The following is a 22,535-nucleotide window of genomic DNA, read 5'->3' on the forward strand; positions in this document are numbered from 1 at the left end:
TTATTATAAGGAACACAACGTTGCAGAGTATATACTTACTCCTTTATCAGGTGAATTATGGATGTCAACTTCTTTATTATGAGGAAGACAACGTTGCAGAGTATATACTTACTCCTTCATCAGGTAAATTATGGATGTCAACTTCTTTATTATAAGGAACACAACGTTTCGGAGTATATACTTACTCCTTCATCAGGTGAATTATGGATGTCAACTTCCTTATTATAAGGAACACAGCGTTGCGGAGTATATACTTACTCCTTCATCAGGTGAATTATGGATGTCAACTTCTTTATTATAAGGAACACAACGTTGCAGAGTATATACTTACTCCTTTATCAGGTGAATTATGGATGTCAACTTCTTTATTATGAGGAAGACAACGTTGCAGAGTATATACTTACTCCTTCATCAGGTAAATTATGGATGTCAACTTCATTATTATGAGGAACACAACATTGCGGAGTATATACTTACTCCTTCATCAGGTGAATTATGGATGTCAACTTCTTTATCATGAGGAACACAACGTTGCAGAGTATATACTTACTCCTTCATCAGGTGATATATGGATGTCAACTTCTTGAGGAAGTCAAGTAAACTACGATCGAACCCAAAAATTCCAATCTAGTTTGGCATCTGTTTTTACATACACCCAGTTTCCGTATGTCTTTTTAAATATTTTTGTAACACTGTAGCTATGTTGGAAAACTACTGTAAACTTCCTGTGTTTGATAAATGTTTCATATGTGCTTTGTTTTTTAATGACTAACACTGAGTGCCACTATAAAAAACCCATTAAAGTTGTAGCTCAAATTAAGGCGGGTGAGGTTATTGGATCAACATTGCTTGTTATGTTTGATTCGCTTGTGCAGAGCTCATAACATTCACCAATAGCTTATGCCAGTTTGGATTGTTTCAGCTGTCGTTGGGGCCTCAGTGGTGGTGCTGAGTGGTGAGGTGCTGCTGCTGCTGCTGCTGCTTCTGCTGATGCATTGTGGGTAGTCGTGAACCAAGATGACCTCGTCCACGCCTTGCTGTGTCAGTGGGGCTGTCCACACGGATGTCGTCATTGTCGGTATGTATTGATTTAAAATTGTTTCGATTTCCAGTCCATGCAAGGCAATAATAAATGAGCTGATGGTGAACCCTAGATAACCTACAGGGACCTTTTCATTGACTTTCTTATGAAATAGGTTGGAGCTTTTTTGCTTTGAAGATTACAGGTCAGGGGTCGATTTTATTACGTTTTTCTTTTTAGGTGTTTAATGGGGAACAAGCTTTTAGTTTTAGATGGGGAGTCCTTGACATTTTTGGCCTGTTTTTTTGTCGGTGCTTCAAAACACAATGTACTGAATAATACATTTCAACATGTTGAAAGGAGGTGGCCATTTTGGGACTCACAACGTTTATTTTTCAAGACATCTCACATGCCCAGTGCTCAGGGAAAGATATTTTATTGGGTCCAACCTGAGGACAATCTATTTTTCAATCATTTTCGGAAATAGATTTTTATGAAAAAATATTATTTTTGTTACATTTGTTAAAATAACAAGTATAAGGTTTGGTTGCTCTTTTCGCTTTAAAGTTTCTCACTGAACAGACAAGGTGGAAAAGAAAAAAAGAGAATTTATGTTAGTTTTATTTTACATTTGTAAATAATGTGAGAAGGTGGATTCTTAACCAATGAAATATTAGTAAGATGCCAGAGGTGCTTTCTGACATTTTAGGGAGCACGGGTGGCCCAGTCGTCTAAGGCGCCGCGATTCGCTGTGCAGAGATGCGTCCCTTAGGCACGCCAGAAACCTATGATTGTTGGTTCGAATCCCGGTTCGCCCTGATTATGTTTCTAGGTTTGTCAGCACCATACCCGTGCTCATGGGTTTCACCGAAGTGGTAAACGTCTGAGACCTGCATCACTTGGGACTTTCCTCCCACATTAAGCTGACACGCCGTGATATAACTGGAATACTGTTAAAAACGGCGTTAAACCCAACTCACTCACTCACTCACTCTGACATTTTATGACAGTTATATGTTGACTTTGGATTTATGTCAGATTTAGTTGCCTATCAATGGACATTTTTAACATTGCACACTGTTCAAATTAATGCAAATATCGTGTATCCAGGCTCCCTACAGAGGCTTAGGTTGACAAAGGTTTAGGGTTGTCAGTTTAATCTTCCTAATGTACAGTTTTGTGGATTTACTGGATCATGGGTCAAGAAAATGATGTTCTTAAACACCTGAACCAGATAAGGGACACGTGATAGGTGAAGTGTATTGCCAATAAATCAGACTAATGACATTTCAACTTCAGTAGGTCGATTTAACCCTTTGCCTGCTGAACCTGGCATTGGATATTATGGCCTGCAATAGTATAGCCTAGACCACCTGGCATGGGATAATATGGCCTGGGATAGTATAGCCGGTAACACCTGCCATGGGATAATATGGCCTAGGATAGTATAGCCTGGACCTTCTGGCATGGTATAATATGGCCTGGGCTAGTATAGCCTGGACCACCTGGCATGGGATAATATGGCCTTGGATATTATAACCTGGACCACCTTGCGTGGTATAATATGGCCTTGGATAGTATAGTCTGGACCACCTTGCATGGGATAATAAGGCCTGGGATAGTATAGCCTAGACCACCTGGCAGGGGATAATAAGGCCCAGGATAGTATAGCCTGGACCACCTGGCATAGAATAATAAGGCCTAGGATAGTATAGCCTGTAACGCCTGGCATGGGATAATATGGCCTTGGATAGTATAGCCTGTAACACCTAGTGTAACCAGCCAACACCTAACATGATAATATCATGGATAGTATAACCGATGACACCTGAGGGGTAATATAGCCTGTATAACATGGCCTGCTGACACCAGAGATAATATTAAAGGCAGATAGCTGCTACGTACACTGAGCTTTATGATGCAATAAACAGATCACTGTTTGCCATGTGACACAGAAAGTACCCCCTGACATGCCGCTTCACAAGTGGGGCGGGAGCTACCAGTGTTAAGTTACTGTTTATCTCCTTTAAGCCTGGATGACTGATTTCACTGAATGAACAGTATGTTACATTGGGTTTAGTGTTTCCTCTCTTGGGGAACATGTCAGCTTCAGTACAACTATTTTAGATCTGTTCCCTTGTGTATTCATTGTCGTCTTGTTGGAACCAGGCAGATCATTGCAACAGTTTCAGTTTTGATTGGTTTTATGTAAGAGCCAATGCTGCAAAAGTGTTACCTGTTGGCAGTGTAGGAACTGTTTGTTTGTTTGTTTGTTTGTTTGTTTGATGTCTTACTCAGCAATATTCCGGCTGTATTACTGTCTGTAAAAAATAGTCTAGACCAGACAATCCAGTGATTGACATCATGACCATCGATGGATTGTGATGACGATGTCAACCAAGTCAGCGAGCCTGATCAACCAATCCTGTTCATTTTCTCATACGACAAACATGAGTTGCTGAAGATTAATTGTAACCTGTATCTTCATCAGGGCTAGGAGATGTGGGACTTGTCTGTAGTAAAGGAACACAAACTTCTACCATGTGTTGTGGTAATAGATTGGAAAATTACGCTGTAATTAGGGTTCCTATGGCAACTGAGAAAGCATATTCCCACTTCCACAGTCTAGTGAATGCTCCTCATGTTAACTTTATAAAATGTGCAGTTTAAACATAGTTTTCAGTTGCCACTGCTGATAGACTGGTTGGTTGATGGACAGATTATTCAGCAGTTTGTATCAGCTATATATATATCAGCAGCACTCCGTTCGTCTGGAACTATGACTCACTCAACATTCTTCCGATGTGCAGGAAGAGAGTCTGCCCGGAGAGCGGGAGGTCCAGGGTTTGAAAGACAGTACTTGTTGTTACCCTGTCTGGCGATCAGCATTAAGTCGGCTCGGAGTCAGTATACTGTGTCTGAGTGGGGTATTCATGTTAAACTGCAGCATGGTATCTCATTGGGCGAGCACTATAAATGGGCATTGCTCCTGACTAGTGTACACACACTCACACACACACAAACTTTGAAGTATCTCTTGGTTCTGATTTCCCTTGTTCCCTGGGTCTCTGTTTCCTAGGTTCTCTTGTTCCTTGGTTCTCTAGTTCTTTGGCTCCCTGGGTCTCTGGTTCCTTGGTCCCCATGGTTCTTTGGCTCCCTGGGTCTCTGGTTCCTAGGTTCTCTGACTCCCTAGGTCTCTGGTTCCTAGGTTCTCTGGCTCTCTGGTTTTTTACTTCCTGGGTCTCTAGTTCCCTGGTTCCTAGGTTCTCTTGTTCCTTGGTCCCCTGGTTCTCTGGTTCTTTAGTTCCCTGGTTCCTAGGTTCTCTGGTTCCTTTGTCCCTTGGGTCTCTGGTTCTTTGGCTCCCTGGGTCTCTGGTTCCTAGGTTCTCTGGTCCCCTGGGTCTCTGGTTCCTTGGTCCCCTGGTTCTCTGGTTCTTTAGTTCCCTGGTTCCTAGGTTCTCTGGTTCCTTGGTCCCCTGCTTCTCTGGTTCTTTAGTTCCCTGGGTCTCTGGTTCCTAGGTTCTCTGGTTCTTTAGTTCCCTGGGTCTCTGGTGCCATGGTTCTCTGGTTCTCAGGGTCCTTGGTTCTCTGGTTCCAAGGAAACTCAGTTTTGAATTGTTGATAAATGCCTGTAAACATACTACATTTTGCATTAATATTTACCAACCTAAATGGACTGACAAAAACCTGCCAAATAAAAAACTTTGAGATCAGCAAATCTCTTCTCTTCTTTTTTTAAATATCTTTTTATCTTTTCTTTTCACTAACCAACCATAAATATGATAGAAGAAAGTGTTACCTTGCCATGGTGTAAAGACTTCAATATTAGAGAAGTAAAGTTTGAGACGTCCATCACCAGTGTGGAAGCACTGGGGATGTGTGATTGACACAGACATGTGTTTAATTACATGACAAGGGTATGGGTGATGTGTGATTGACACAGATGTGTGTTTAACGACCTTTCAAGTTGGCTGTGGAATGCTGAGTAATCCTGCCGCTGCAAGTCATTCTGACTCAGCAGTGTTAGAATGAAGAAATTTAAATGTACCAACTTTCTTTGTCCATGTAAAAAAACAACCCATTGAAATAGCTGAAAAGAGAATTACATGCTGGGGCCAGTAAACGGCATATGATAATTATGTGTTTGTTTGCAGTGTTCTGAAATATGACAAGGCAAGTATGATGTCTGGATTTGATAAGATAAGAAGAAATGCTTCGCTTAACCAGTCAGCTGGTCCTGACTTATAAAAAGACATAAGCATTGATAAAACCCACCCAGTGGAACCCATGTTTTACAGCTGTAGTGTATGTTTGGTAGCACGTGTCCACAGTCAACACGTGTGGTCTGCCAGCTGGAATAACTACCATATCAAATAGGCCTTTGTTATGATAGAAACCACAGAGGATCTATAGGGTTGGACGTACATTTAAGTGTGTTTGTACTGAGTCATCAAGAATGCTGCTTGTTCATTCAGCCTGGGTAGTTGAAAAATGCTATACAAAAATATGCTAAGTCATATGAGATAGGAATAGATAAGGCGGTCTTTCATTTATATGGAAGTCAGTGTTATTTTTATCCTGTGGGGCAGAGGTGTGTGTGTGTGTGTGAACTTCATGTTTTACAAAGTTACGGCCCTTGTTCTGTGCTTTTCAACTTTGTGCATAGTGTGTGCAATGGGGACAAGTTTTCTCAGAAAGTGCTGAAGTTAAAGCAATGGAAGCATGTGTATCTTAGATACTTGTCAAGACTAAGTTTGATAATTGGTGCCGTAAATTATTTCTTGACATAGTTATGGTCCTTGCTCCATGCTGTCAATTTAGTGCAGGCTGTCTGCAAAGGGGACAACCTTTCTCAGAAACTACTAACGTTACATTATGAAGGACAGTTTGCTTGATTATCTAAGAGATACTTGTCAAGACTGATATAAAAAATTGGTGCCTTGCATTATAATTATTACCCTAGTTTCCTTGCAATGCTGTGTACATGGTATATACATTGCTCTAGTTTGCAATGCTGTGGACATGGTATATACATTGCTCTAGTTTCCTTGCAATGCTGTGTACATGGTATATACATTGCTCTAGTTTGCAATGCTGTGGACATGGTATATACATTGTACTAGTTTCCTTGCAATGCTGTGTACATGGTATATACATTGCTCTAGTTTCCTTGCAATGCTGTGGACATGGTATATACATTGCACTAGTTTCCTTGCAATGCTGTGTACATGGTATATACATTGTACTAGTTTCCTTGCAATGCTGTGTACATGGTATATACATTGCACTAGTTTGCAATGCTGTGTACATGGTATATACATTGCACTAGTTTCCTTGCAATGCTGTGTACATGGTATATACATTGCTCTAGTTTCCTTGCAATGCTGTGTACATGGTATATACATTGCTCTAGTTTCCTTGCAATGCTGTGTACATGGTATATACATTGCTCTAGTTTGCAATGCTGTGGACATGGTATATACATTGTACTAGTTTCCTTGCAATGCTGTGTACATGGTATATACATTGCTCTAGTTTCCTTGCAATGCTGTGTACATGGTATATACATTGCTCTAGTTTCCTTGCAATGCTGTGTACATGGTATATACATTGCTCTAGTTTCCTTGCAATGCTGTGGACATGGTTTATACATTGCACTAGTTTGCAATGCTGTGTACATGGTATATACATTGCACTAGTTTCCTTGCAATGCTGTGTACATGGTATATACATTGCTCTAGTTTCCTTGCAATGCTGTGGACATGGTATATACATTGCACTGGTTTCCTTGCAATGCTGTGTACATGGTATATACATTGCACTGGTTTACTTGCTATGCTGTGGACATGGTTTATACATTGCACTGGTTTCCTTGCAATGCTGTGTACATGGTATATACATTGCACTAGTTTCCTTGCAATGCTGTGTACATGGTATATACATTGCACTAGTTTCCTTGCAATGCTGTGTACATGGTATATACATTGCACTGGTTTCCTTGCAATGCTGTGGACATGGTACATACATTGCTCTAGTTTCCTTGCAATGCTGTGTACATGGTATATACATTGCTCTAGTTTCCTTGCAATGCTGTGTACATGGTATATACATTGCACTAGTTTCCTTGCAATGCTGTGTACATGGTATATACATTGCACTGATTTCCTTGCTATGCTGTGTACATGGTATATACATTGCACTGGTTTCCTTGCAATGCTGTGTACATGGTATATACATTGCTCTAGTTTCCTTGCAATGCTGTGGACATGGTATATACATTGCTCTAGTTTCCTTGCAATGCTGTGTACATGGTATATACATTGCTCTAGTTTCCTTGCAATGCTTAGCAATGCTGTGTACATGGTATATACATTGCTCTAGTTTCCTTGCAATGCTTAGCAATGCTGTGGACATGGTATATACATTGCTCTAGTTTCCTTGCAATGCTGTGTACATGGTATATACATTGCTCTAGTTTCCTTGCAATGCTGTGGACATGGTATATACATTGCTCTAGTTTCCTTGCAATGCTGTGTACATGGTATATACATTGTACTAGTTTCCTTGCAATGCTGTGGACATGGTTTATACATTGCACTAGTTTGCAATGCTGTGTACATGGTATATACATTGCACTAGTTTCCTTGCAATGCTGTGTACATGGTATATACATTGCTCTAGTTTCCTTGCAATGCTGTGGACATGGTATATACATTGCACTGGTTTCCTTGCAATGCTGTGTACATGGTATATACATTGCACTGGTTTCCTTGCAATGCTGTGTACATGGTATATACATTGCACTAGTTTCCTTGCAATGCTGTGTACATGGTATATACATTGCACTGGTTTCCTTGCAATGCTGTGGACATGGTACATACATTGCTCTAGTTTCCTTGCAATGCTTAGCAATGCTGTGTACATGGTATATACATTGCTCTAGTTTCCTTGCAATGCTGTGGACATGGTATATACATTGCACTGGTTTCCTTGCAATGCTGTGTACATGGTATATACATTGCACTGGTTTCCTTGCAATGCTGTGGACATGGTTTATACATTGCACTGGTTTCCTTGCAATGCTGTGTACATGGTATATACATTGCACTGGTTTCCTTGCAATGCTGTGTACATGGTATATACATTGCACTAGTTTCCTTGCAATGCTGTGTACATGGTATATACATTGCACTGGTTTCCTTGCAATGCTGTGGACATGGTACATACATTGCTCTAGTTTCCTTGCAATGCTTAGCAATGCTGTGTACATGGTATATACATTGCTCTAGTTTCCTTGCAATGCTTAGCAATGCTGTGGACATGGTATATACATTGCTCTAGTTTCCTTGCAATGCTGTGTACATGGTATATACATTGCTCTAGTTTCCTTGCAATGCTGTGGACATGGTATATACATTGCTCTAGTTTCCTTGCAATGCTGTGTACATGGTATATACATTGTACTAGTTTCCTTGCAATGCTGTGGACATGGTTTATACATTGCACTAGTTTGCAATGCTGTGTACATGGTATATACATTGCACTAGTTTCCTTGCAATGCTGTGTACATGGTATATACATTGCTCTAGTTTCCTTGCAATGCTGTGGACATGGTATATACATTGCACTGGTTTCCTTGCAATGCTGTGTACATGGTATATACATTGCACTGGTTTCCTTGCTATGCTGTGGACATGGTTTATACATTGCACTGGTTTCCTTGCAATGCTGTGTACATGGTATATACATTGCACTGGTTTCCTTGCAATGCTGTGTACATGGTATATACATTGCACTAGTTTCCTTGCAATGCTGTGTACATGGTATATACATTGCACTGGTTTCCTTGCAATGCTGTGGACATGGTACATACATTGCTCTAGTTTCCTTGCAATGCTGTGGACATGGTATATACATTGCTCTAGTTTCCTTGCAATGCTGTGTACATGGTATATACATTGCACTATTTTCCTTGCAATGCTGTGTACATGGTATATACATTGCACTGATTTCCTTGCTATGCTGTGTACATGGTATATACATTGCACTGGTTTCCTTGCAATGCTGTGTACATGGTATATACATTGCTCTAGTTTCCTTGCAATGCTGTGGACATGGTATATACATTGCTCTAGTTTCCTTGCAATGCTGTGTACATGGTATATACATTGCTCTAGTTTCCTTGCAATGCTTAGCAATGCTGTGGACATGGTATATACATTGCTCTAGTTTCCTTGCAATGCTTAGCAATGCTGTGGACATGGTATATACATTGCTCTAGTTTCCTTGCAATGCTGTGTACATGGTATATACATTGCTCTAGTTTCCTTGCAATGCTGTGGACATGGTTTATACATTGCACTAGTTTGCAATGCTGTGTACATGGTATATACATTGCACTAGTTTCCTTGCAATGCTGTGTACATGGTATATACATTGCTCTAGTTTCCTTGCAATGCTTAGCAATGCTGTGGACATGGTATATACATTGTACTAGTTTCCTTGCAATGCTTAGCAATGCTGTGTACATGGTATATACATTGCTCTAGTTTCCTTGCAATGCATAGCAATGCTGTGGACATGGTATATACATTGCTCTAGTTTCCTTGCAATGCTGTGTACATGGTATATACATTGCTCTAGTTTCCTTGCAATGCTGTGTACATGGTATATACATTGCTCTAGTTTCTTTAGCAATGTTGTGGACATGGTAAATACATTGCACTATTTTCCTTGCAATGCTGTGTACATGGTATATACATTGCTCTAGTTTCCTTGCAATGCTGTGGACATGGTATATACATTGCACTAGTTTCCTTGCAATGCTGTGTACATGGTATATACATTGCACTAGTTTCCTTGCAATGCTGTGTACATGGTTTATACATTGCACTAGTTTGCAATGCTGTGTACATGGTATATACATTGCACTAGTTTCCTTGCAATGCTGTGTACATGGTATATACATTGCTCTAGTTTCCTTGCAATGCTGTGTACATGGTATATACATTGCTCTAGTTTGCAATGCTGTGGACATGGTATATACATTGCTCTAGTTTCCTTGCAATGCTGTGGACATGGTATATACATTGCTCTAGTTTCCTTGCAATGCTGTGTACATGGTATATACATTGCTCTAGTTTCCTTGCAATGCTGTGGACATGGTATATACATTGCTCTAGTTTCCTTGCAATGCTGTGGACATGATATATACATTGCTCTAGTTTCCTTGCAATGCTGTGTACATGGTATATACATTGCTCTAGTTTCCTTGCAATGCTGTGTACATGGTATATACATTGCACTAGTTTCCTTAGCAATGCTGTGGACATGGTATATACATTGCACTAGTTTCCTTGCAATGCTGTGTACATGGTATATACATTGCTCTAGTTTCCTTGCAATGCTGTGGACATGGTATATACATTGCTCTAGTTTCCTTGCAATGCTTAGCAATGCTGTGGCCGTACCTGGTGTGTTGTGCAACTGGGTAATTGTCGAGTCATGTCTTACTCCGGTTTCTGCATCATTTCATGCTTAGTCATTGTTGGGTTTTTTCTCTCTGCCCATTTAAGCTGATATTACATATGCTGCTAAGAAATTGGCATTGTGTACAAATGAAACAAAAGTAGAGGTTGGGATATGTGCCTCAGAGGGAAAGAAAACTTAAAATGCAAGTCAGAATGAATGTGTTGGGTAAAAAAGAGGATTACTGCATGTGGATGAGTTTATTTGAATTAACAAGAAAACTGAAATTTTTAGTGTGTGGTTTCTGAATAAAAAGGCTTGGTATGACTGACTCGTACATGAATGCAAGGGATTGCAGCTTACTTATTGCAATGTCAATATGGGTCAATGAATCGTTTCACCCCAAGACGGATGTCTTGTTTCTTTCAGGGAATGGACCGTCTGCCATCAGCTTGTCCTTTATGCTCTCGGGGAACCGGCCTTACTTCAACGGTGCAACACATCCAAATGACATCCTCACCAAGAAGCTGCAGAATACCAAGGACATCTCCCTCGTAGAACAGGTATAGTCCGCCATCTATGTAACACCCTTTATCTTGGGCACACAGCCCTGTCTATTGTCGACCTATCTGGTTAATACCCTTTGTCTTGGACACCACAGCCCCATCTGTTGTCAACTTATATGTGTAACATCCCTTATCCGGGGCACGACAGCCCAGTCTGTGATCAAACATCTGTGTAACAGCCCTTATCCTGGGCTCGACAGCCAAGTCTATGATCAAACATCTGTGTAACAGCCCTTATCCGGGGCACGACAGCCCAGTCTATGATCAACCATCTGTGTAACAGCCCTTATCCTGGGCTCGACAGCCAAGTCTATGATCAACCATCTGTGTAACATCCCTTATCCGGGGCACAACAGCCCAGTCTATGATCAACCATCTGTGTAACACCCCTTATCCGGGGCTCGACAGCCAAGTCTATGATCAACCATGTGTGTAACAACCCTTATCCGGGCATGACAGCCCAGTCTATAATCAACCATCTGTGTAACAGCCCTTATTGGGGGCTCGACAGCCCAGTCTATGATCAACCATCTGTGTAACACCCCTTATCGGGGGCTCGACAGCCCTGTCTATGATCAACCATCTGTGTAACACCCCTTATCCGGGGCTCGACAGCCAAGTCTATGATCAACCATCTGTGTAACAACCCTTATCCGGCATGACAGCCCAGTCTATAATCAACCATCTGTGTAACAGCCCTTATCGGGGGCTCGACAGCCCAGTCTATGATCAACCATCTGTGTAACAGCCCTTATCCGGGGCACGACAGCCCAGTCTATGATCAACCATCTGTGTAACAGCCCTTAACCCGGGGCTCGACAGCCCAGTCTATGATCAACCATCTGTGTAACAGCCCTTATCCGGGGCTCGACAGCCAAGTCTATGATCAACCATCTGTGTAACAGCCCTTATCCGGGGCTCGACAGCCCAGTCTATGATCAACCATCTGTGTAACAGCCCTTATCAGGGGCTCGACAGCCCAGTCTATGATCAACCATCTGTATAACAGCCCTTATCCGGGGCACGACAGCCCAGTCTATGATCAACCATCTGTGTAACATCCCTTATCCGGGGCACGACAGCCCAGTCTATGATCAACCATCTGTGTAACACCCCTTATCCAGGGCACGACAGCCCAGTCTATGATCAACCATCTGTGTAACAACCATTATCAGGGCACGACAGCCCAGTCTATGATCAACCATCTGTGTAACAACCCTTATCCAGGGCATGACAGCCCAGTCTATGATCAAACATCTGTGTAACAACCATTATTCGGGGCACGACAGCCCAGTCTATGATCAACCATCTGTGTAACAGCCCTTATCCAGGGCACGACAGCCCAGTCTGTGATCAACCATCTTTGTAACGCCCCTTATTATGGGCATGACAGCCAAGTCTATGATCCCCAAATGTGGTATGTAGTAAGCAGTAAAATTGACTGAGAGAGGATTTTGGATTTTGAAATCTTAAATCCCTCCCTTTTATAAATGCTAGATCCACCCTTACTCTCAGCCAATCAGCAGACAGTAGGCTGTCAGTGGGCTGACCTTTTTTTGTGTGTTTATGGTTTCAATATAATACCACGGAATCATGTGCTTTTTGATCATTCAGTGTTACCATCATTTTCTGTTTGCAGGACCTGGAGTTTTTATGTGAGGGTCTAGAGGGCCGATCCCCCAACCCTGTGGCCTTACTCTTCGATGCCCTGAGTCATCCTGAAGCAGATCTAGGGGCAGATAACTCCACTGTTTTGGACTGGAAGCACGAAGAGCAGTATGAAATACCTCATGTAGTACTAGGAAAGACTCGTGCAGGGGGATCATGGCAGGTACGTTTGCACTTGGTTTAATAATCAAACTTCATCAGTACATACAACTAAAATCAAGTTAAAGGACAGCCATTTTGTCATATGACTTTAGTTGATCTGTCATGTCTAGTGGGTATTGCAACACAAAGCCTTCCAATTTTGGGTGTTCTTAACTTATTTTGAGCGGCATAATTCCAGAAGGTACTGGTACATGTAAAATCTCGTAACAGTAGCCAGTTGTCGACGAACTCCTTAACATGACAGTTCAGGTTTTTTTCTGCAAATTAAAACTAGAAAACAAGAATATTTCTGATTGTATCCAAATCATTATCATTAAAATGTTTATTTTTATCCCTCAGCGAATGGATGGCAGCATGCAAACGGTGAGTCAGAACAACTGGATGGAATTACCCACAGTTCCCTTCCGAGAGTGGCTGGCCAACCGCAAGTGTTCATCTCTACATATGGGTAATCACTCAGGGAGAGCCACGGTCGGAGACGTGAAAGATTATTACTCCGAGTTTGTGAAGGAAAAGCGTCTGCAACGCCATTTCTATGACTATCATACTGTGACGTCAGTCCAGAAGGTGTTCCAGGTTCGAACCTGTGCCGACAGCGAGAGTGGGGAGGTGGAACCATGTTGTAAGAACGTCAAGAAGAATCATGGCTTCCTGTGGGAGGTTCGAGGCTACCGACTTAGTGCTGAAGATGGTGATTTTGAAAATGGCAACACAATAAGAGAGGAGTTTTGCTTCGTGTCTCATTATGTGATACTGGCCACCGGGACGTACGACATTCCAAACCGTCTTGGAATTACGGGCGAGACCCTGCCCCACGTGGTTCACTCCTTACCGGACTTTGAGAAGATCATGAAGTCGGGGGAGCTGATAGGATCGTGTGATCCTGTGTTGGTGATTGGTGCCGGTCTGAGTGCAGCGGACACTATTCTCATGGCAACTGAGAACAATATTCCGGTAATTCATGTGTTCCGCCGCGGACCCAATGACCCGTCTCTGATCTTCAGGAAGCTGCCATCGTCCATGTATCCTGAGTACCACCGCGTGCACTCCATGATGCGAGGGAAAACAGAAACCGAACTGTACAGGCCATACTCCAAGCACAAAGTTGTGGAAATTAAATATGACAAGAAAGTGCTGATACAGTCCGATCAGGGCGACACAATTTCCTCGTTCGAAACCTCAATGGTTGTTGTCATGATTGGGTCGAGGTCGGACTTGTCATTTCTGCCAAACGGTGGGCGTCATTTGGGGGTGGTTCAGAACTGGCAAATTGACAGTAAACACAACCCGATTCAGATCAACCCATTCACATACGAATCTGTCTATGAACCTGGACTTTTTGCCCTAGGACCTCTGGTCAGTGACAACTTTGTTCGTTTTGGCGTCGGTGGAGCTCTTGGCATTGTCAACTACTTAAGAAAATGGCGAAAAGCAGAAAGTGTGTAATTAAGGAATGATTGTTACATTTTTAGAGAAAGAACAGACTGGATAATGTTGTTGTATTTTATCACTTTTTTCTAATATGTTATGTTAGTCCATGATTACTCGTTCGAGTTTGTTCATTAATGTGTGTGATGAAAATGGCATGGATAATTCAGGGCTTCTTCAAAATGGTTACTGAAACACCCTTTTTAGGAATCTCCTGCTGTAATCATGGTAATATGAAGACTTTTTAGTTTATTGCATTTATATCCATTATTCGATGTATTTTCAACATCAATGATTTCTTCATGTTTGTCAACTACAAATCTGGTTAAAGGGGCTTGAAGAACGAATATCTGAGTCAGTCGACGTCTTCTGAACATTTTACATTTTCAACTACTCCCGAACATATATATTGATGGATGAAGCTGAATGAAAAAGGTGTATTATAAATCATTTATATTCTCTGCTTCAGAATAATTTGAATACTTGCTTATGGGTCACAGAATACCCTGGTGCCTGAATGACTGCTGCTCAGTAATACAAAGTCAATGATCTGGTTCATTCACATGTAGTTCATGTCATATACATTAACTTATGTATATGCTCGATAGGGAAAATATGACTAATTGTCACATGTGAATTTATAAAAATGCAAATAAGATATTCTGCCAGAAAACAAATTGGCATGAGTCAGAGAACTAATAATTTGTATTCAATGAAAATATTTCCCCAAAAACTGCTGCCATTGGCCATACCATCATCATCGATATTTTTTTATAATATAATTCTTATGTTCCTGTCTGTACTCTGGAATATCACCAATATCATTTGGTTCATTCAGATTGTCAGAGAATATTTGTTGATGGATGATATGTAGCATGTCTTTCACACATGTGATTTTACCATTTGTAAGAGAAAGCGAATTTTCAACTTCTGTTGAAATAATTTTTTTAGGATTATATAGACACCCCCCCCCCTCCGACGTCTCACTGGTTGCACGGTGACAGATGGCGCAGTCTGTTGTCGTTTACCTCTTTGTTGAAAACAGTTGCCATGGTTACGTTTCAGTAACTACTGTGGTGATGAATCTGTTGAAATAACAGTATGTCAGATAGGAGGTCCATGTTCTGAGTACTTAATGTCATGTGGTACGTTGGGAATGTTGAGTTATATCCCTATTTGTGTGTCAGTGATTAAAGCATTAGTTTTATTCAACTGAATTGGTTTGTTTCAATGTTCTTTCCTTGTAACCAGTGTAAAATAATGGCACCAACTGAAGGTTCTAAATTAAACATAAAAAAGAACATCTGATTTCAGATTCATATTAGTGAATATTAGTAAGATTGTTACCTTGCCAAGACAACAAAGTGTCTTATCATAGGGGCATTAGTAATAGAAAAGTGGGTTGAAATTATGGTCATCATCAGGTTTCGACGTTACCTTTGAGAAGGTGCTATAGGCAACTTCATTGTTAATTGTTAGCACCTTACAATAGAATTTGTTGCATCGAAGCTAGTCACTGAGTACAGAGCCTTAGAAGGATTGATCTGATTTGATTTGAAATAATGTAAAGATTGAAAGCAATGAGCAGAATCAGAGTTTTTCAGGAACATTTACTGTTCTTGTCTAGGCAGGATAAACTGTTTTGGGACGATACCTTTATCCTCACACAGGAACATGTACTGTTCTTGTCTAGGTAGGATAAACTGTTTTTGGATGATACCTTTATCCTCACACAGGAACATGTACTGTTCTTGTCTAGGTAGGATAAACTGTGTTTGGACGATACCTTTATCCTCACACAGGAACATGTACTGTTCTTGTCTAGGTAGGAGAAACTGTGTTTGGACGACACCTTTATCCTCACACAGGAACATGTACTGTTCTTGTCTAGGTAGGATAAACTGTGTTTGGACAATACCTTTATCCTCACACAGGATCATGTACTGTTCTTGTCTAGGTAGGATAAACTGTTTTTGGACGATACCTTTATCCTCACACAGGAACATGTACTGTTCTTGTCTAGGTAGGATAAACTGTGTTTGGACAATACCTTTATCCTCACACAGGATCATGTACTGTTCTTGTCTAGGTAGGATAAACTGTTTTTGGACGATACCTTTATCCTCACACAGGAACATGTACTGTTCTTGTCTAGGTAGGATTAACTGATTTTGGACGATACCTTTATCCTCACACAGGAACATGTACTGTTCTTGTTTAGGTAGGATAAACTGATTTTGGACGATACCTTTATCCTCATACAGGAACATGTACTGTTCTTGTCTTGGTAGGATAAACTGATTTTGGACGATACCTTTATCCTCACACAGGAACATGTACTGTTCTTGTCTAGGTAGGATTAACTGATTTTGGACGATACCTTTATCCTCACACAGGAACATGTACTGTTCTTGTCTAGGTAGGATAAACTGATTTTGGACGATACCTTTATCCTCACACAGGAACATGTACTGTTCTTGTCTAGGTAGGATTAACTGATTTTGGACGATACCTTTATCCTCACACAGGAACATGTACTGTTCTTGTCTAGGTAGGATAAACTGATTTTGGACGATACCTTTATCCTCACACAGGAACATGTACTGTTCTTGTCTAGGTAGGATAAACTGATTTTGGACGATACCTTTATCCTCACACACCTTTTGTATCATGTCTTCTGAAAGATCAGATGGTGACTGTAAATCTCAGAGGATGTGTTTCTGCAGTTGTCATGCATATGTCACTCTACTACAGCCTACTGACTGATAACATGGACATCCAGATGTCCTGGGAGGGCCAGTCATAGAAGTCTACTACAGCCTACTGACAGATAACATGGACATCTGGATGTCCTGGGACATATCGTAAGTTGAAAATTGTGCACTCTGTATGAAGCTCAGGCTTGTTTATCTCCTGGCCAATAGTGCATGATGTCAAGGCCTTGTTTGGGGACTGCTGTCACTGGGACCAATGAAAAAAATGGTAAAATGAAAAAGATATGTTATCCTCTTCATTGCGTGGTAAGCATTGTGATTCCTGAACCTATTTATCCAAACTTTGTGTGTTTGATGTGTTGTCAGTCCCAGAAACTTGACTACTTCAGCAGCCTTGTTACCTGTGTGAATCCACTAGTGTCCCTGGCCAGGTAATTGTTACCTGTGTGAATCCACTAGTGTCCCTGGCCAGGTAATTGTTACCTGTGTGAATCCACTAGTGTCCCTGGCCAGGTAATTGTTACCTGTGTGAATCCACTAGTGTCCCTGGCCAGGTAATTGTTATCTGTGTGAATCCACTAATGTCCCTGGCCAGGTAATTGTTACCTGGTGAATCAACTAGTGTCCCTGGCCAGATAATTGTTACCTGTGTGAATCCACTAATGTCTTCAGACTGTTAATTGTTCTATATATCTGAATACTTATTGCCTATTACAGTGATTTGTCCGCTTGGACTATCATGTAGGTACGATGTATTTACAGCAATCAAAACAAACAAAGCTTGTCAGTGTAGATAATCTTCATTGTGTTACAACTGCAGACAGAAACTGCTCAGTCCTAACTGTTGATCATGTCCGGTCAAAATTTAAGAATGTCCGGACAATACTTTTTAAAATGTCCGGACAGAAAAATTTAAATGTCCGGTAAGCAATATTTTAAACCGGACATTTGAGATTCCCAATCGGACATGTCCGGCGCATATGACAGTTTCTGAACCCCTGGGTCAATACCAGATTTGTCCAGATTGTTACTTGGCTTGTCTGCATCATTTTACAAGCACAGATCCAGATTTTTAGAATGGGGTTAGAGGGTTGGGATGCTTTTATGATTAATGGGGATATTTGTTGAACATGGTCTTTAATACATCACCAAGGGCAGGATCTTTGGATCTGCATGTGGTTAGGCCACATCAAGCTGACGTGCCATTATTGAACTGATACACTGGCCAAAGAGGTTTTAGACCAAAAATCACTCACTCACTCTTCCAGTAATCTAACTATGGCATTATATAGGTCGTAGCACTGCGAACGCTTTGGGGATTGGGGCCCTTGAATGTAATCACCCAGCCCATGACCAAACTGCTTTCTTTGCTCAATCCCATCTTTGATCTCAGTGCAGTGGCACATGGATACCATGTAATGTCAACTGCTTTACTCTTGCGGCAACACAATCGTAACAAATATTATCTAGCACCAGTCTGCAGAACACAATCATAGCGGCAACACGAAGGAAATAATAATAGTTGCTGTGCTGTGAGCTTGTCAGCCAAACCAATGAAGGTCTGACATGACACAGCATCTGCCATTTTGGCAGACTTATCTTAGTGATAGATATTTGATTAATGCTTCTGACGTTAATGGCTTGATTATTAAGATTCCAGGTTCGATTCTGATGTGGCTACAATGTGTGAAGCCCATGTCTGGTGTCCCCCGGCCGTGATATTGCTGGAATATTGCTCAAAGCGGCTTAAAACCATACTCACTCACTCACTCTTTTGAAAAGAATTTACACCCAGAAAGTTATTATTTCTGAACCTTTTGATGAATGATGAATATCACTCCAGATAGTTTTTTATTTTTGTGATATATTTTCTGTACAGCACTGTTTCCAGTCACGTACTAAAATCTGCATGATTTATCACACTGACTAATCTAATAAATGCATGTACATATCTTTTGATACAGGCAATGACGGACGACTACATTCACCATGACCATTATTGTGCGTACTGATGTAACTAAAAGTATACTATACACTTAACGTGACAATCAGTTTTGAGTATCCTGGTAAGATAATATGCCTTTCAAGGAGGAGAAGTGTGTGCTGACATGTACGGAATTCCCCCATTGTTGGTTGTTGCTGGAGGATGTAAGATAGGTTAGTTCTGTAGGCATTGAAGGAAGGATGACAAAACTATTACCTTTGAATCCAAACATTGTCATGGTTCTCACTGAGGGGAACAGCCCCAGTCAATGTGTAGTACTTCCACAGGTCCAGTTTCTTGTTGAAATCCTCAGTCTTGTTATGCATCTTTACTTGCAATCATCCTTGTGTCAATCGTCACTGTCAATCATAAGTGTCAATCATAACATTGTCATTGTCAATCATCACTGTCAATCATAGGTGTCAATTGTCACCGTCAATTGTCAGTGACAATCATAACAGTGTCTATTGTCACTATCAATCATCACTGTCAATCGTAACAGTGTCTATTGTCACTGTCAGTCATAACAGTGTCTATTGTCACTGTCAATCATAACAGTGTCTATTGTCACTGGGGGCACGGGTGGCCCAGTTGTCGAAGGCACCGTGATTTGCTGTGCAGAGTTGCGTCCCTTGGGCACGCCAGAAACCTATGATTGTGGGTTCGAATCCCGGTTCGCCCCGATTATGTTTCTAGGTTTGTCAGCACCATACCCGTGCTCGTGGGTTTCACCAAAGTGGTAAACGTCTGAGACCTGCATCACTTCGGGCTTTCCTCCCACATTAAGCTGACACGACGTGATATGACTGGAATACTGTTAAAAGCGGCGTTAAACCCAACTCACTCACTGTATTGTCACTATCAATCATCACTGTCAATCGTAACACTGTCTATTGTCATTGTCAATTGTCACTGTCAATTGTTACAGTGTCTATTGTCACTATCAATCATCACTATCAATCATAATAGTGTCTATTGTCACTGTCAATCGTAACAGTGTCTATTGTCACTATCAATCATTCTGTCAATCATAACAGTGTCTATTGTCACTGTCAATCGTAACAGTGTCTATTGTTACTATCAATCATCACTGTCAATCGTAACAGTGTCACTGTCAATCGTAACAGTGTCTATTGTCACTATCAATCATCACTGTCAATCGAAACAGTGTCTGTTGTCATTGTCAATTGTCACTGTCAATCATAACATTGTCAATCGTCACTGTCAATCATCACAGCGTCAATCATCTTGTCCTCACATTCCCCTTGTCTTTGCTCACTCTTCCCTCCAATACCCCTACAACTAGTTGTTAAACAAACTTAAAAAACAGAAATGTTTGCTGATAAGTGTTACTCTTGTGTGATCAACCGATACTGCTAGCCAGACACCTACCACCCTACCACACCCACACTACTTAGAGTAAGTAAATCCTTTGAGAGGCAGTCTACCCATGGAACATGTAGTGTGTTTGTTGGGACCTGAGGCTGTACACTATTACTTACTGCTTGTTTGTCTGCCGTGTCAGGCCGCAAGCTCCAGGTAGGTTTCATAGATCTGGCTTGCTGACTTTAGTCCCAGAAAGAGTGGCTGAAATAAATATATTGTTGATTTGTTTCACAAAAAAACACTATTTGGGCATCAGTTCATTGTGACAGACGCCTGGGATAATCTGTTTGAGTGCTACCTGTCATAATACCGGTAATTAGGATCAGTAGTTGGATGGGAGACGGTATTTACAGCTCTCTTTTACTACTTGTGTATACAGTGGAACTATATTTATTTAGATCTCTTTGATATCATGTTTTTAATGCATTTTGTAAACCCAATAGGCAATAAATAATATTTCTTCAGTTTGTCTCTTGTTTTTTATGAAACTATTCTGTTTATCCTAACAGTGGGCTAGTGGATAGATCATCTGCCTGGAGAGTGGAAGGTTGTCGGTTGGATCTCCTTAAAAAGATGGTACTTTTTGTTACCCTGCCTGGCTCTCTACATTCAGGGGCTGAAACAAGGACAGGTCAGCTCAGATTGAGTATACTGTGTCTGAGTGGGAATCCATGTTCAAAAGTTGCATGGTTGCGTGGGCAAACACAGGTTCGTGAATGTTGCAGTATAAGTGCAATATTGTTGCTCCTTGTCGTGGAGGGGGAACGGGTGGCTCAGTCGTCAAAGGCGCCAAGATTCGCTGTGCAGAGTTGCATCCCTTGGGCACACAGAAACTTATGATTGTGGGTTTGAATCCCGGTTCGCATGATTATGTTTCTAGGTTTGTCAGCACCATACCCGTGCTTGTGGGTTTCACCGAAGTGGTAAACATCCGAGACCTGCATCACTTCGGGCTTTCCTCCCAAATTATTCTGACACGCCGTGATATAACTGGAATACTGTTAAAAGCAGTGTTAACCAAACTCACTCACTCCTTGTCATGGACAAACACCTCCCCTTGTCCCTTTTCAACCATAAATGCCAGTGTACAAGCTGCATGAATGGACTAGTTTTTCAATATAGTTTTCGTAGTAATTTCGGCTCAAATTTAAGAATGCAAAAGTCAAGTTAAAAGGGCACTCTATTGGCTTTTAAGAACAAGAATATAGATGGAATATTGCTGTGTGTGGTGTAAAAGAATATTCACTCCCTAACATCACAGCAGAATTCCCCGGTGCCAAAATATGTCATTAGGATTGATGCAGGAGAACTTGGTTATCTGGCTCATGTCTCTTGCTTCAGCTTCATGGCCCACTGAGCAGGCTATTTCCATCAGTCTTATCTCCTCCAGATGGGGAATTTACAGCTTGCCATGATATTGCTGTAATAGCGCTGACTGCTGTTTGATCAGCTTCACAGTCATACCAGAGCAGAATTTGATATCTGTTAAACAACTAGGGCTGACAGCTGTCTGTTGCTGATCAGCTGTACTGTGCTGCATGTATATAAATCATATACCGTATTTGCCATTATAAGCAACCAATTAGAACAATCCCAATTAGCACCCCTTCAGATGGATCAATGTACACAAGACTTATTTATTCGTGTATAATACTCACAGACTTTTCTTTTGTATCAACTCAAGTTGTCAGCATAAACAACGAAATTTACGATCTTTCAACTCTGTTTTTTTTTATCACCAAAAATACATTCTAATAACAGCGCCCTATTTCTAATTTTGAGAACGCCCTGGGCGCTTATATCCTCGAATACAGTACATTGTGTTGTACTATCATATGTAGACACTATAATTATTTATTACTGGCCTGTGAAGATACCACTGTTTTGTAACAATTCACTGGGAGTACACAGTGTTTAGGACAAAAGCCCATGCTAATGTACTGCTGGAACTAGACACTAGGAAATTTTGAAAACTCCCAACATCCCTGGGCTTATTATTGTGGAGATGATGGATCACTGAGAGTGGCGGTCGGGTAGCGTCACGCCGTAGAACCGGGTTCTATTCCTGATATAGGTACAATGTGTGAAGCCCATTTCTAGTGTCCCCCGCTGTGATATTGCTGGAATATTGCTAAAAG

At 41.1% G+C, this 22,535-nt stretch overlaps 1 protein-coding gene across 2 annotated transcripts in view; it reads left to right on the top strand.

Annotated features, from left to right (window-relative positions):
• The window catches only part of LOC139453999 (oxidative stress-induced growth inhibitor 2-like), a 30,897-nt gene extending 15,618 nt beyond the window's left edge, over positions 1-15,279 (top strand). For both annotated transcript variants that reach the window (XM_071235473.1, XM_071235474.1), the window contains exons 2-5: positions 923-1,078; positions 10,919-11,052; positions 12,695-12,886; positions 13,225-15,279. In XM_071235473.1, the coding sequence (XP_071091574.1) occupies positions 1,018-1,078; positions 10,919-11,052; positions 12,695-12,886; positions 13,225-14,331 (1,494 nt within the window). In that variant the 5' untranslated portion in view covers positions 923-1,017 and the 3' untranslated portion in view covers positions 14,332-15,279. The remainder of the gene's footprint in view (positions 1-922; positions 1,079-10,918; positions 11,053-12,694; positions 12,887-13,224) is intronic.
• Positions 15,280-22,535: the final 7,256 nt, after the last annotated feature.

Source organism: Haliotis cracherodii, unplaced genomic scaffold (genome assembly GCF_022045235.1).
Source record: "Haliotis cracherodii isolate W230 unplaced genomic scaffold, xgHalCrac1.p SCAF_10, whole genome shotgun sequence".
NCBI classification, from domain to species: domain Eukaryota; kingdom Metazoa; phylum Mollusca; class Gastropoda; order Lepetellida; family Haliotidae; genus Haliotis; species Haliotis cracherodii.